General features: G+C 44.2%; 1 protein-coding gene across 8 annotated transcripts in view; it reads left to right on the top strand.

The window, feature by feature from the left end:
- Nucleotides 1–16,750, top strand: part of ENPP2 (ectonucleotide pyrophosphatase/phosphodiesterase 2) — a 128,551-nt gene that overhangs the window by 33,629 nt on the left and 78,172 nt on the right. For 4 of the 8 annotated variants that reach the window (XM_043484128.1, XM_043484126.1, XM_043484124.1 and 1 more), the window contains exons 1-3: nt 3,271–3,429; nt 3,649–3,751; nt 15,657–15,812. In XM_043484128.1, coding sequence (XP_043340063.1) covers nt 3,397–3,429; nt 3,649–3,751; nt 15,657–15,812 — 292 coding nt within the window. In that variant the 5' untranslated portion in view covers nt 3,271–3,396. Of the gene's footprint in view, nt 1–3,270; nt 3,430–3,648; nt 3,752–15,656; nt 15,813–16,750 lie in introns of those variants that run through there. The other 4 variants (XM_043484127.1, XM_043484125.1, XM_043484123.1 and 1 more) reach the window with 1 other exon arrangement.

Genomic DNA, 16,750 nt, shown 5'->3' with positions numbered 1-16,750 from the left:
AGTTAATTCTGCACAGTGAGAAGCTGGATATTGATAAAGTTTGAATCCGTTCATGAATGCTTCATAATTACGGTAGGAGGCAAGAATGACAACCCTCAATTACAGATTTTTTCAAATCTCACTGTTGACCTCAAACCCTTTTACCTTAATCAGGGCTTGGAAACAAGGACTCACAGAAGCATGCCATGAAAAGATGGACTGTGCATTTGTGTAAATGCAACTACTGTATTACAATTAAGCAATGCACACCCTGGCTGCGTCGTACCACCAGCAAAGTAAATAAAAGACTGTTTCACTGCTTACAGTTTGGAGCTGGAAGAACTGGGGAAGAACCACCATGGTTTGCCATTAAGGGATGTAAACTTTAATGTCCAATTAGTAGTGGATGCTATTAGTGATATATTAAGATTACATTGTGATTTAGGCCAGGCAAGTCAATATTCGGGACGTCGGTTAATTGATCAGAGTAACTTACTCTAATGCTCTTTTCTTACATCGTTGGTGTCAGAACGTGGCCCTTCCATTGCCTCAGAAGAGCCTATTGTCTTAGCTCTTGCCTGGCTCTAAACTTTCCCTTTCTTCTCCTCATCTCCTGGAGCTCATGGTTCGGAATCTTGGGGTTTAGACCATAAGTATCAACATTTTAAACAAGTTTCCAGGGTCATTCTTATGCCCAGTAAAGCTTGAGAATCACAGAATGATTTTTCAGGCCTGAGACTGTTGTTAAGATTTGTTTGGGTTTTCCTCTGCCAGGGGGCAGTGTTCTCTGAAGTATGGCTGGATTAATAAACCAAGTTGAAAGTTAATTTTAGTCTTTCTCGTACACTTTCTTATTTACTGACCCAACCACGAGTGACCTTATACCCAAATCTTAAATACCAGCACAGGTGAACTTTCTTGACTTAGTTCTGTTATAAAAGGTTTCGGACTCTATTTCAGTCATCTTAGTTGAATTTCTAGATATGCAGTATGCATTATCAGGTTTTTCAGTTTTCTCAATTTTAGATAATGAGGGCTAATTTTGTTTTACGGTTGATTAGATGCCTGAGGCAGGGACTTGGGTCATCCCCCTGACGGGCAGTTTGTAATGATGTCTTTTAGTGAAATTCTGTGTGACAATGGTCAGGTGGTGTGTGTGTGTGAATGTGTTCTGTGCACAATGACCATAGGAGATAAAGTGCTTTGGCCGAATGGTTATCAGAAATAGAGGCTGAGTTCAGTCCTCTTAGATAGTTGGTAACAAGTGCTGTACAGAAGTCAATTAGGGATCAAGCTGGGCTTCCCTGCTGGCTCAGACAGTAAGGAATCTGCCTGCAATGTGGAAGACCCAGGTTCGATCCCTGGGTTGGGAGGACCCCCTGGAGAAAGGACTGGCTACCCACTCCAGTATTCTTGCCTGGAGAATTCCATGGACAGAGGAGCCTGGTGGGTTACAGTCCATGCGGTCTCAAAGAGGTGGACCCGACTAAGCGGCTAGCACACACATTTCATTTCTCTGGCTGTTACACTTAAGACTCCCCCCCTACCCCCCCGCCCCGCACAGCTACTCTGCCTGTCCAAAAAATGAATGGATAATGTTCAGCTTCTGAGTCTAATTATTCTTCAAGGGGAGCTTTCATTGTCCTCAAGCTGGGTTTCTACCATCAAATATCAGACAGATTCTGAAGTTGTTGGACTCCGGTGAGGGCAGGCGAGGCTGGTGAGGAGGTTGAACGTTTGGACCACTGTGGCGTACAATGCAATCACAGGATTGCCTTGATACTTCCCTTTTAGCTTGAGAGTTTCCTCTGTAAAAGCCTGCATCTTGAAACTGAACATAAAGAGTAGAAAAGTCTTACGCGGGGTTAACATCTTTCATAAGCCTTGCTAAACACCCGACCCCAAATCATTTCAGTATGGCATGCAGACTGAAGCAAGAGACTTCTGTAGAAAGATCCATCGGCCTGCCATCTCTGTAAGATGCAGAAGGAAAAGGATTTGAGAGAGGCAGCTGAAAGCTTGGCGCTGTGTTTTCTTCTTCTCAATTAGCTGTTACTAAATTCTGGAATATCTAATGAAACCCAGACCTACTGTGCAGCCCACCATAAACAAGCTCTGGCTTTTGTGCTGTGGGGTTTTATTTGAGCAGAGCCCCTGCTTCCTCTGTCGCTTGTTGCATAGAGCGCGCCCTGTTTGTTTACATACACACACATGCTCTGCGCAAGCACCGTGCTCCCCGGGTCTGGCCGGAGAAAAAACAGAGATAAGCTTTCCTCCCTGTGTGAATCCTGCAAGTGTACAGTGTTTAAAGAACTTTCAGCTTTTGCGGGCTTGATTTCTTTGAGAAGTCTCCTGGTGGCTAGCTAGCTCAGTAAAAAGACTTTAAGCCTCACAATAGCATCAAAGGCACAGTGTTTGGTAGCTAGATGATAATTTATCTGGGGAAAAACCTAAGGAAACAGTTCTGTAGAGCTGAATTCTTGCTGCCACCGAGATGTCCTTCCTCACTTCAGTCACGAGTAAAGCCTCCCTCCATCCCACCCTTGCTGCTCCCCAGTCCCTCCGAAACAAAAACAAAAAACCTATACCCAAAGCTGATGGTTTCTTCAGGAGGAAGAGGCAGGCAGACCTGAAGTCATTTTACTCCTCCTCACAAGGCAGGAGAACGCTGCGCGGCTTCAGGGGCATTCCCAGGATTTTGATAAATGTTACTTCTCTAAACTCTAAGGACAACACGGGGAAGCAGAATGCTATCTCTTGTGTTTTGTTACAATCCTGGGAGGTTTCATCGTGAGAAATGTTTGAGGAGCCGGGAGTCGCTGAGAATGTGGCAGAAGGGACAGGGTCATTTATACTGCCAGAAAAATAAAGAAACGGGCAAGACAGAGGGTTAGTAGGTTTAGAAATTATAAAACTTTCCTTGTTTTTTTAAAAACATCAAGTCGTGAGGTTGACTGCGTTGAATAACCACGTTGTTAAACCTTAAAAGCTTAAAGCTGGTAGAAACCCTTTTGTGGCTCTGTTTCATTTTTATCGGATAAAATGCATTTGGTTTCTTTTTTTAAAAAACCATGTTTTCAGGAGGGAAGGAAAATGAACATGCAGGGTTATTGGCTGCAGCAACATAAGAAACCCTTATGTTACCAGAAGAAACCACATGAAAGGATCTGTGTGTCAGGGGAGGGACCGATCGGGGGTGGAGAGACCGAGGGTGATGTTTCAAGCTTCTTAGGCTCAGGGCTGCGATTTGCGAACAAACTGTGATGAAATCGAGCTTTGGACAAATCAGAGGAGCCTGTCAACCTCCCAGGTGGGATTACTTGTAGTTAATAGACTGGACTCAGAGCCCCAAAAAGCAGCGCATTCAGTGTGGGCAAACAGAACGCACTGCCACAGGCTTTCCAAGAACCCCCTGCCATGGCCAGGAGAAGCTCATGCCAGCTCTATCAGGTAGGAGAAGGCGAGCATGACAGGGGAAAGCCTTGACCTTCAGAGTTGCCTTCCGATTTTGAATTTTCTTTTTGCTTTTAAAATGAAGAGAGCACTGCAGGGTGCGTTTGGGAAGCTGCAGGGTTGGATGGTGATGTTGAAGTCATTTGCACTGCCTTCGTGGAATCTGATTTAGGCTTGTCTGGCTGCACTGACAATTTGGTCTCTTTCTTCTCTTAGGTAATATCTTTGTTCACTTTTGCTGTTGGTGTCAATATCTGCTTAGGATTCACAGCAAATCGAATTAAGAGGGCGGAAGGATGGGATGAAGGTCCTCCTACAGGTATGTGTAGCAGCTGTGCCCATTTTCAGTCCTTTCAAAATATTAAAAGTGATCACTGTCCACTTGTTAAAAAATGCACCTTTAATCTTGCAGTGTAACTAGTTCATGCCATCTCTGGAATAAAATCAGCTCTCTGTCCAGTTCAGATGGGGGAACGTGGTTTAGTAAGAGAACATTTTATGAACTCTTCCTGCTGCTTCACTGACTGTTTAAATCTCTGTCCTCTGAATTCATAAATGCTAAGATAACATTAAAGCTCTTGTGAACAGACAAGGCTGAAAAAGACGTGGTGAGAACAGGTGCTGACTTGATAGTAAAGATATTGTGAGTGTAATTTGTTGTCATATGATAGGAGATCTAGTATTTGTGTCCAGAAAGTTCTGACCTTGAGAAAAAGAGGGATGGAAGGAAAAAAAAAAAAAAAGACAGGGAACTGTTTTTATGAAAGTTCAGGACTATGAGGTTAAGTTTTAACCTAAAACAGGAAAAATATGAGAGGAGGTGCTTAGAAGAGCTTATGGGATTGACTTCTCCCTGGTTTCTCTTTTGGCCCAAGGAGAGGTGAGTTTTCAGAGCATATCGTGACTTAACTAACAGAACTGAGGTGAAAGAGTTTCCTTTTACAATATACAGTGTGCCATAAGCAGTATGGGGATTCTTATAAAGGAGCTCCTTGTGCAGATCCAGGAGGCTTAACTGACCAGGTCTTAAGTAATGAGTTGGTTAATTTCCTGGAAATTGGAGCTGCTGATGGTTTTATAAAGAAAAATTACATATTAAGTAACGGGTACTCTAGGGGGCAATCTTTTCTTGACTTTTCCTGACATCTCAGCGTGTTTGCTGGCCTTCCTGTGCATTTTGTATTTCTCTGCACTGGATTTCTTGACCTGACTCATCAAAGACTGTCACCTGTCTCTTTTTAGCCAGCACGAGCATTTCTTAGCCAAGTTATGATCCACGCACTGATGGAATCCTGAACCTTCCTTATTTCAAGCAAGTGACTTTTGAGTAAGGGCGAAAGAATTATATCAAGAAGTGGTTTAGTGAATCCAAGTGGAGGGTGCTTGGGGTGAAAAGTGAGAAAATAGATCACAGAGATTGCACTCCCAGAGAAGCAGTGGGCAAAGTGAGCTGTCTTCTCTTGGGGAAGGGGAGGAAAGTGGATCCCTGGGCTGGAGGATCCTGTTTTTATTGGTAAGGAACGGTTGCTCCAGGCAAGTGTAACTCCTGCTCACATTGCCTATAACTGCTCAGACTGAAGAGGGAGGATCAGGCCTTTAGTTTGGCCATGGGGGCAAGCTTGAGAGCTCACTGCTGGCTCTTTCCAATGGACCCTCAAAGGAACTTTTTTCCTTCTTTGTATTAATATATTACTTTGGCTAAAACTGATATTAAAAGCGATTTCTCTGATGAATGTTGTAAAATCAAGTCGCTCATTATTTTCAAAGTTGACTTCTTCTTTTGAAAATGGTCATGAAAGCCCTGGATTGGCACCCTGGATCCGTCTAACTTGCCAGGTGATCTTGGGGAAGTCACCTGTGAGTTCCATTTCCTTGGCTGTACAATGGAGAACAGGCCTAGGTGATTTCCAGTTTTCCTTCTGGATTAAAAAAGAAAAACATGATTCTGTCTGTTCTGTTCCATTGCCTTTTGAATGTGTGTACCCTCTGCAGGAGAACTTGAAAAATATAGACCAGATTTACTAATCCTCAAATATATTTTGTGTATAATAAATAATTCCCATGCATTATTAAAAACAATTATAAGAATTAATGAATCAATGCTACTTCTGGAAAAATAATATAATCTAAATTATCATCTATAAATCCAATATATTTCAGAATATTTGCTTCTTGAATTATTGAATCAAATCATTGATTATTCTTGGCCTTATGGTATCTTCTAAAATAATTTATTAGTGAAAATTCTACTGCTAGGAAGTCTTAGTCTCGAGATTCATGTTAAGTCTGAGTTTGGGGATTTTGGTATGCCTGGCACTATTTATTTTTGAATTTCTGTTGATATAGCTTACTGCTGTTGAGGCACTGTAATTGATTTCTCCTGAATGAAGACTGTGATGTACTTTGGAAAGTGAGTGAAAGCGTAGTGCGGAGAGTTTAAGCATTTTCATCTTTTTAAATGTTGTGTGTGTCTGAAATGACACACACAGTTGGTGATTCTGCCCGCAAAGTGGAAAACCCTGGGTGAGCTGTTACATGCATTTTAGAGAAGATGCTAGGAGGAGAGGCTGCCATGCTTGCTGTCAGCGACACTTCGGTGTTCCAGAGTGTTCCTGAGAAGCTCAGTCTTCGAGATTGTCCCACCAAGTGGAAGGAACACAGAGGATATTGACGAATAGCCAGCTTCACACTGACCGGGGCAGTCGGCTTCTTGTTTAGGAAACGTCGTACCTGCCTCAGCTGTAGCTGAGAAGGTTCTCCACACATGCAGGCTCTTGCTGCTGGACTGTGGTGGGCGTTAGTCAGTTCAAGGCTGTGGCCGTGCAAACTATTATAACTAACTGGCTGGCACACGTGGTAGCCGGATTTTCTGTTAGGATGTGGTTATCTATCGGAAGTCATGGTAAAATAAGATTTCTTCTTTCAGATCATAGATTTATGAGAGGATATGAAATGAGCAGAACTAATTACAAGTCTGCTGGGTAAACATCATGGACCATCAGGTACATGAGATGGCTGGAATAAAATTTCAAAGAGAATGTCAAGAATACGTGTGATTCAGTTTGACATTCTTGTCCCATACATCTGACGTAGCCAGCCTGATTTACCTCCAAAGTTGAAAGAGAATTTATGTGTCTTCAGGTATGTGACACTCACGTAATGTGCTCATGTGTGTGTTTCTGTGTGATGGTGGAAGCTATTTCACTGGAGTTGGTGATGGATGCTCTTCCAGTCTCTGGGTGGAAATGGGATATCCTTTGAGAGCAGCAACTTCATACTTGAGAGACAAAGGGAAACGGGTAAGCTTGTCAATAACTGGCTAACAGAGACTTGAAAGCTTAGTTCAAGTCATCATCGTCTCAAGCCAGCTCCACTGGCTTGAGAGTTTAAAAGTACGTGAATGCAAGTGAAATTTCATGGGGAAATGTGAAGAGTGTCGCTGACAATTTACAAGTAAAGCTTTGCTTTGTGAATCCTGGAGAAAACAGATAATGGTGACTGGAGTGAGGAGGTTCACATTCATTTGATAGCTTTGGGCGTTTCACCCTACGATGCAAAGGCACTTAAATGACAAGGCAATGGCTTGGAGGGACTGTAAAGCTGACAGGTGACTGTCATCAGCCGTTGCTCTGCAGGGAAAATTAAAAGGACTATCATGTCCTGGGACTTTATGTTAAATCTCATGTTGAAACCAGAAGGCGTTTAAGTCAGTGGAACACAATGATCTGAGTTAGCGTTTAAAGAAGGGCATGGACTTCTCGGTTCTTTGTTATGTGGCACTTGGGTGCAGTGATTTTTCATGTATCTTCAGTTCAGTTCAGTTTCAGTTCAGTCGCTCAGTCGTGTAGAACTGTATACAAATGCTCTATGGTGACCTTCATGGGAAGGAAATCCAGAAGAGAGGGGATACATGAAAACATATAGCTGATTCAGTGTGGCAGCCTGGGGGAGAATGGATACATGTACATGTGGCTGAAGCCCTTGGCTGCCCACCGGAAACTATCACAACCTTTTCTTGGGAGGGAGTGCAGGGAGTCGAGTTCCATGTTCATTGTTGTACATGTATATATATTTCCTGTCTATACACAAATACTTTTCTTTCTCGGAAGTATTAAAAAATTGATTAACCTTCAGTCTACAAAAAGTACCTACTCTGCATGATAGAAAAATCTCTCCTACAAGTTTAAACTGATTTATACCCAAAGCTTTCCCCAAAACGTCTCAAATTCCTGGTGGCTCAGACAGTCAAGAATCCGCCTGTAACGCAGGAGACCCGGGTTCGATCCCTGGGTCTGGAAGATCCCCTGGAGGAGGGCATGGCAACCCACTCCAGTATTCTTGCCTGGAGAATCCCGTGGGCAGAGGAGCCTGGCGGGCTACAGTCCCGTTGGGCCACAAAGAGTCTGACATGACTAAGTGACTTTCACTTTCCCCAAAATATACAATACGAAGCAACATATTGAATCTTAGTGTAGAAGATGGGCCATGCGGAGGGTGGAGGGGCACAGGGCCACACGTGCTCACACGCGCGTGCACACACGCTCGGCAGTGGCCTGCGTGCGGGGCTCTGGCCCACCTGGGAGCCCGCGGAGGCTCCTGGCCGGCCCGGCGCTCGGTGGGCAGGCCCGGCAGTCCTGTATCACAGCGCAGTTAACTGGCTGTGCCCCACTACGAACGGAGCGCTTTAAAAGAAATAGAGCTTTGCGTGCAGCAGAAATCGACACAGCGTTGTAACGCAGAGATGTGCCCGTGCCCGGTCGTGTCTGACTCTTCGCGACCCCACGGACTGTACCTCACCAGACTCCTCCGTCCATGGAATTTTCCAGGCAAGAATACTGGAGCAGGTTGCCATTTCCTACCCAAGGGATCTTCCCGACCCAGGGATCTAACTCACGGTTCATGCATTTCCTGTATTGGCAGGTGCACTTTTTACCACTGAGCCATCTGGGAAGCCATTAATTTAAAAAAGGGAAAGGAGTGAATTCAGACTAAAATTTTATTGTGAACCTAATAAAACTTGTTCCATTTCTGTTGAACAGCACAGTAAATAGTAGGCAAAAACCTGGTAAGCAAAAAAATGTCCAAATGATATAAGCACACATTGTAATAGTAAACTTTTAAAATAACTTCTTAAAAATGGGTATTTTGCAGACTGTTTTTTTAAAAAATCAGTTTAGTTTATATTCCAGATGATTTTTATGCATTGCTTATCATAATTGCATGCTATAGAAAGGGGTGTTAACTATTCTTTAATTTTCAAATTTCGTAAAAATTAAAGACTAAAATTGACAAGCAAAAAAAAAAAAACTATACAGAATCTTCTATCTTGTTGCATTAACCAGAAATCTCCATCTTTAATAAAGTTCAACATAGCTTATATCTTCCAAAATCATGTCTTAAAAAGAACATCTAAAATTCAGAGCTTATGTGCATAATTTGAAAAATCCTTTGTTAATGAAAATTATATTGTAGTTATGACCAGATGATCTAAAATTGTAGCTAGGCCTTTGCTATCTTAAGTTAGGCCTAGGGTTCTTTTTTTAAAAACAACTTTTAATTTTGTATTGGCATATAAAAGTATTGTGATACTTTCAGGTAGACGGCAAAGACATACATACACACATATATGTATGTATCTGTACATACATGTATCCCTTCTCCCCCAAAGTCCCCTCCCATCCAGGCTGCCACATAACACTGAGCAGGGTTCCCTGTGCTATACAGTGGAGCACTACACAAGTGAAATTTAACTCTTAAATTTTATTCAAATCATCTAGAAATCTGTTTTCTTGTAGTTTATGAGGTCTCTCTGCATGAGGACGTGGCATTTAAAAACACACTGAAAGTACAGGGTTCTGCAGGTTTCCCTGGTGGCTCAGATGGTAGAGAATCTGCCTGCAGTGCAGGAGACTGGGGTCAACCCCTGGGTCAGGAAGATACCCTGGAGGAAGGCATGGCACCCCACTCCAGGATTTGTGCCTGGGGAAGCCCATGGACAAAGGAGCCTGGTGGACTGTCTTCCATGGGGTCGCAAAGAGTCGGACACGACTCAGCGACTTTCTCTTTCACCAGAGTTCTGATCTCCCAACCAAGAAAATGAGGATAACATTACCTCTTTGCCTGAAAAGATTCTTGAAAACAAACGTGCCATACTAAGACTGAGGAGACTATAAGATATTGAGTGTATGGTGATACACTTCATTTATCTCCAAATTTGCTTGAAGGCCAGGGTCTCCATTTTTACCTCTTCAAATTGACATTATCTGCTATATAAAATGCCATTTCATTGTTTGGTAGCAGACTTATACTACTGACTATGATCATACATGTTATTTGAGTGATTTACAAGTGAAATTAAACTCAACTTTCATTCAAATCATCTAGAAACCTGTTTTCTTATAGTTGATGGGGTCTTGCTACATGAGGATGTTGTATTTAAAAGCATATTGAAGGTACAGGTGTTTGGAAACTTCCCAAGTGGACCTGTTAATTTAAAAAATCGTCTATGAAATCTGGTTCAGAAGCTGTGAAGAAGAGGAGAGCATATGATGCTGAAGTAATGGGTATTTATAGAAAGTGATGGATTTAGGAAGAGGAGATACTGACACACAGGCTTGTATTAAGTGCTGCTTTAGAAGAGACGCGGTCAAGAGTATCAACGAAAAATGGCAACTTCAGTGCAAGAAAGTAGGACCAGAAAGAACACATCGTATGCTCCAGAAGAGGCATAGACAGGACTTCACTCTTGAGTTGGCCGGCATCTTGATTGTCATCCACGTTGTCTGCCTTTTTCCTTGTATTTTATGCTTCAGACAAAGCAGGCAGACACCGGAGAACCAGACCTGTTTCGTGCTCTTGAAAAGGAGGTGGCATACTCACAGTCTGCTTCATTTCAAGACTTGCCTCTCACTTTCAGGAAACCCTCAGGCTGAGAACCATGGAAAATGGGAGGAATAGAGAGCGGGTCACAGCACAAACTCTGAATGCAGGACCAGACAAAACTTACAAGAAGCGTCCAGCTTTAGGCTGGGCTAAGCATTTTCAAACTCAAACACAGCCTCCCTCACTGGCCATCGTCCAAATCTGAAAATTTCCATTCTGCAGGGAGATTTGGCGGGAAATGTGATTGGGAATCCAGGATGAAATAATGTTTAGGTCACAGCTCGTGTCATGAATTAGGTTCTTTCAAATAGTCTAATTAAATTATCAATAATTTTTTTTTCTGTGCATAAATGGCACCAGAATTCCACAGTCCTCTGTGTAGGTATGCTAAGACGGAATGTTTTAGAAAGAAGGTTTACTTAGCTAAGTAAAAAAATTTCACTTGTTTCTCTCAGAATTATGAGTTTGAATGTGATAAATCCAATTTTACATTGGTGGGGTTTTTTAATCATGAAATTGCATTTCTGGGAAAAGTCAGGAACTTACAGCATTGCTTTTATGCACATCACATATACACATATTTTAAAATTTAAAGTCTCTAAAGAAAACTTCTGTCTGTGTAGACCTGTGACATTTATTTTTTAAGATTCTGGAACTGACTTGTTCCTTTGAAGTGAAACAATATCATTTAAATATGTAATTCAAAAGGCAGTATAGCATTTGAATCTCATAAAAGTGCTGGCAAGTGCCTCATGAAGTTTCAAACCCCCATCACACTTAGGACAGATTTCTTTTTAATTTATTTTTAATTGGAGGATAATTGCTTTCCGGTGTCATGCTGCCTTCTGCCTCACAGCAGTGTGAACCGGCCCTGAGTGTCTGCAGGCCCTGCCCGCGTGCACCTCACCCCCTCCCCACAGGAGTGTGAACCGGCCCTGAGTGCCCGCAGGTGCGGCCCGCGTGCACCTACCCCTCCCCCCCCCCAGCAGTGTGAACCGGCCCTGAGTGCCCGCAGGCCCCGCCCACGTGCACCTCCCCCCCCCCCAGCAGTGTGAACCAGCCCTGAGTGCCCGCAGGCCCCGCCCGCGTGCACCTCCCCCCCCCAGCAGTGTGAACGGCCCTGATGCCCGCAGGCCCCGCCCGCGTGCACCTCCCCCCCCCCAGCAGTGTGAACCGGCCCTGAGCCCGCAGGCCCCGCCCGCGGCACCTCTCCCCCCCCCCCCCCCGCAGCAGTGCACCCCCCCAGCAGTGTGAACGGCCCTGAGTGCCCGCAGGCCCCACCTGCGTGCACCTCCCCCCCCCAGCAGTGTGAACCGGCCCTGAGTGCCCGCAGGCGCGGCCCGCGTGCACCTCCCCCCCCCCCCAGCAGTGTGAACCGGCCCTGAGTGCCCGCAGGCCCCCCTCGCGCGGACCGCGGTCTCCGCCCCCACCCCCTCCGCGTTGCACCCCTGGGGGGTCACAGAGCGCCGGCGGAGCGCCCTGAGTTCCGCAGCGATCCCGCCGGCGGTCTGTTTTTCCCGTGGTCACGTCTATGTCTCATGCCCCTCCGCCCCACCTCCCCTTCCCTGGCCGTGTCCGCAGTCCCGCTCTCCATGTCTGCGTCTCTGTTCCTGCCCTGCAAATAGGCGCCGGTAGCATCTTCCCAGATCCCGTATCTGTGTGTTACTGTGCGGTGTTTGTTTTCCCCTTTCTGACCTACTTCACTCAGTACAGACTTTGTTTTTTTCCTTGTTGTGTTTCTCGTTACTTCTGAGGTTTTTAGTTCTGATAAAGGAAGGCTTTACAGATTTTAGAATTCAAGTATAAGAAGTCAGAATCTTTCCATATCTGACTATTCAATCAGGTACAAGAAGAGCGGTCCTAAAACCTGAGCTCGGCCTGGTGCGGGGCGAGGGGCCCGGGACCCGGGTGGGATGAAAAAGCCGGCTCGTGGGGACGAGCTGCGGAGAGAATCAGGGCTGGGAGTCGTTCTGAAGGAAGATGGCAGGGGCGGAACAGGCCCTGGAAAGGCCGGGTGAACTTTGTTCTGTCACTTTATTTTGTTAAAAAATAAAAGGGTGCAGCCGTTCCGCTCTTGGACTTACCGGCTTTTAAGACGTGTTGATAAATGGCTCCATCGTGTATCTTCCTATTTCTCTTCCTGCCGTTCTCAGCGGAATCTCAGCCAGCCGGGAATGAGTTTGGCATGTGTATCCCTAATCCATGTGCTCCCCTGGTGGTTCAGTAGTAAAGTCTGCTGCCAACTCAGGAGACCCAGGTTTGATCCCTGCGTCAGGGAGATCCTCTGGAGAAGGAAACAGTAACCCACTCCAGTCTTCTCGCCTGGGGAATCTCATGGACAGAAGAGCCTGTGCGCTACGGTCCATGGGGTTGCAAGAGTCGTACACACCTAGCAACTAAGCAGCAATAATCCCTAATCCACACCAGCCCAGAAATTCACTCTTATTTGAAAGTTGTTAGGAACCCCATATTGAGTGCAATACTTTTTATGAGCTGTATGTTTGCATTATGAGTGTAAGTGCAACTCTTTCTTAACAAAGCTGTCTTCAGTTTAAGGGTTGGCAAGGAAGATGATAATTGGATAGGGGCAAGCTGTTGTGTGAAATTCAATTATTTTCAAAAGCAAAGTGAGTGGTAAACAGAGAATAACTATTGTTGGAAGGAAGGAGTAAAAATCACTTTGATAGAATGAATGGAGAAAGGTTTAAAATGATTAGAAATTCACACAAATCTTTTGAAAGTAAAAATAGGAAAAAGGAAGAGATGATGATGAGGGGAAAGCAAAGGGCGTGAATGGAGGAAAACGTCACGTGTTGGCTTAGATGCCACAGAGGAGACGGGACGGGTGAGCATCTGCGAACAATGTGCCTTTGAAGCTCTTCTGATTATCCCAGCTCTAAGGATAGCTAAGTGTGCTTATATACGCAGTTCATGAGCACAAATTCTACTCAGAATTTATCATGATAGATGGATGATGGAATGATTCTAAGCAATATCCTTAAAAAAGGAATGTTTCAATTATAAGCATTTTTCTTATATTCACTTTTCACCATAGAACTTTATTTTTCCTTTCTCTGCTGCTCAGCCCTCCTCCTCTCATAGTTCTCGGGGTTCAGTATGTCTGTTGATTGGTTGGGCAAAGTCAATAGAAAAATGTGGTTTGTGAACCAGAGGTAAGGCATTGCCTTGGAAACCTGATATTATTTCTTCAACTGAACAGGGGTGATTTGTATGTCTTTGAAGATCCCAGAATCAACCGTGCAAAAGCGTTTCACATCTCGTGGTCAGGTGAATCTGTTTGCTTTAGTTGAACTGATCTAATGCCGTACAGGTCAGCATTGGGTGACTCTGACTTGAAAGAGGACAAAGAACTAACAGATGAACAGGATGCTCAGATAAATGGCTTTAGTGAACCTAGAAATGTCATTAAATATCTGTTCTCTCCCTGCCTCTGGTGTTTTCTTGATTTTATAAGTAATGGATTCTTATTATAAAAAAATGGAAAATTCATAAACATAAACAAGGAACTAAAATAACATAAATAATATTTGTAGGATATTTATATATTGTATAATATATCCTTTATGCACATAGATTCACGTGTATGTCTACTTACACACATATAGGTATACATTATATATATACATGAGAGGGAGAAGTAAGCAAGCGAAACATCAAAAAAACAAAAAGACACTTGTAAAACAGAAGTTTCAAACCGCAGAAGAGTAAGAAGTTTCCTTTCTTCTTGTCTTTCTGATTTCTCCAAATATAATTTCTGTTAAGAATTTTTTACAGTGAAGAAAAGTGTTATTCACATTGGCGTGCACTGTGTGCTCAGTCGCGTCCGACTCTTTGTGACCCCATGGACCGTAGCCCGCAGGCCCCTCTGTCCATGGGGTTTCCCAGGCAGGAATGGTGGGGTGGGTGCCGTGTCCTCCTCCAGATTCACTTTGGTACAATGCTTCTGTTCTCACCCACTCTCTCATCTCTAGCTCTGGCCTCTGACTTTATCTTATGTTTATCGCTATCTTTATTGCTTTCTCTGTCTCTATTTCTAGCAGAAAATATGATATATACTAGCTACCACCAGGGCTTCCATGGTGGCTCAGACGGTAAAGAATCTGCCTTCAATTCAGGACACCTGGGTTTGATCCCTGGGTCGACCAGTGTAGTTTTCCATGCTTTGCTGTTTAAAAAAACATGTTTATCCATTTTGTAGCTCTTTCCATACTGACCTGTGCAGATCTGACTTGCTTTGTGAGCTAGGATGAGGATCCAGCTTAACTTTTCCAGCCAGCCTGTTACCCTAGCACTACTTACTGATTAATTTTTTTTCACGCCTTGATTAATCCTTTCTTTCTCCAAGATTGTAGAGTTTACATGTGTATAACTCTAGTTACGTTTGTAGGTTTTACTGCTGGAAGAGATCTTGAAAGCCTTTTATTTCAACCCCATCTGTTCAGACTGTTCTCAGAACATTTAGGCTCAATTTTCCTGTTGCAGTTGTAAAGAATCCTGCCTGCCAATGCTGGAGATGCAAGAAACACAGGTTCGATTCCTGAGTCAGGAAGATCCCCTGCAGTAGGAAATGGCGACCCATTCCAGTATTCTTGCCTGGAAAATCACATGGACAGAGAAGACTGGCGGGTTACAGGCCATGGGTCACACACAGTTGGATATGGCTGAGCAGCTGAGCATGCATGCACATTCCTTACAAAAGCTGTGGATTTTTGAACAGGGGAATGAACACTTCTAAGTGTAGACTTCAAAGTACTGTTCTCTGTTGGCATCACAACATCCACAGAGACACAGATTTGTAGTAACAATGACTGTAAATAGTAGTAAAACCAGTAGCCAACATTTGTTGCTTTCTATATGGCTGACACCTTGCTCAATATCTCACTTAACTCTCATGATAGCCTCCAGTTACTTTTATTGGTCTCCCCACTGTACAGATGAGGAAACTGGCGCAGAGGACCTGCTGAGGTTCACAGCCAGCAGGAGATGCAGCCAGGCTGCTCAGCTTGAGTCTTCCTGCATCACGGCAGTCTTCTGCCCAGGGCCCTTCTGCCAGAGTGACGTGACAGGAAAGTCGCTCAGTCATGCGACTCTCTGTGACCCATGGACCGTACCCTGCCAGGCTCCTCTGTCCGTGGAGTTCTCCAGGCCAGAATACTGGAGTGGGTAGCCTTTCCCTTCTCCAGGGGATCTTCCTAAACCAGGGATCGAACCCAGGTCTCCCGCATTGCGGGTGGATTCTTTCCTGTCTGAGCCACCATGGAAGCCCCCTCGTGACATGACCTATTCCCTAATCCCATTGCCCTGTCTCTTGTCTCTTGCAGTGTTATCAGACTCCCCCTCGATCAACATCTCCGGATCTTGCAAGGGCAGATGCTTTGAACTTCAAGAGGCTGGACCCCCTGATTGTCGCTGTGACAACCTGTGTAAGAGCTATAGCAGCTGCTGCCTTGACTTTGATGAACTCTGCTTGAAGACAGGTGCGTAACTGTTGAATCCTCTCTAGTCTTGGTTAGCTGGCTTAACGACCCCTGCTGTTGAGCAGCCTGCCGCTGCCACCCTGCTTTGGACGAACCAAACTGTGGGGTTTCGTTTTGTTCCTGGAATCACTGTCAGTTGTGTTACGAGCACACTCTGTATGACCGTTGTATCCACACAAGACTCAGCCCAAAGCGAATTCTTCGCAGCTGCAGTCGTCATTTAGTAGTTTGGGATATTTATGACCAGTTATTTTTTCTTTCATCTTTATGATTTCTATCTCTTGCTGTCAATTCCCTCATTCACTGCTAGGGTACCTGGGCTCTTTTTTGGGGTCTGTTTTAACTGCATTATTTTTGCTTGCCTGCTCAGTTTGTAACATTTGGTTTGTTTCATCTTATCATATTTTGACGATGGGTCTACTCTGAGGTCATTACTTTTTCTCAGTGGAAGTCCCAAATCATTTTGGAATTCTTCTTGGGGTTGCATGCTCAAGGCAGCTCTAAAATCTTCCTCCACAAGTTCCTGACCTTTGTTTACATTTCTTCTCGAATAGAAGGGTCGGTGGAATATACTGGTCTCTGAACATGCATTAGTTGAGAAAATCACCTTTGGGGACTCATTCTACACGCTGTTTCCAAAGTCTAACACTTTAGGTGAGACTTTGCAGTCACCTTGTAGATTACCGTGCCCCCGCCCCCCCCATTCCTCTGGGCAGCATCCTGTTCAGGCTCTATGGGAAAGGTGACGAGCAACCCTGCTCTTAAGGTCATTTTGTAAAAAATCATTTTTTGGAAAAAGTGGAAGCAGTGACAGATTTCATTTTCTTGGGCTCCAAAATCACTGCAGCCTTGAAATTAAAAGATACTTGCTGCTTGGAAACAAAGCTATGAAAAACCTAGATAGTGTATTAAAAAGCAGAGACATCACTTTGCTGACA

Source organism: Cervus canadensis, chromosome 12 (assembly GCF_019320065.1).
Source record: "Cervus canadensis isolate Bull #8, Minnesota chromosome 12, ASM1932006v1, whole genome shotgun sequence".
NCBI lineage: Eukaryota > Metazoa > Chordata > Mammalia > Artiodactyla > Cervidae > Cervus > Cervus canadensis.
This window is presented reverse-complemented; position numbering and strand designations above follow the sequence as displayed.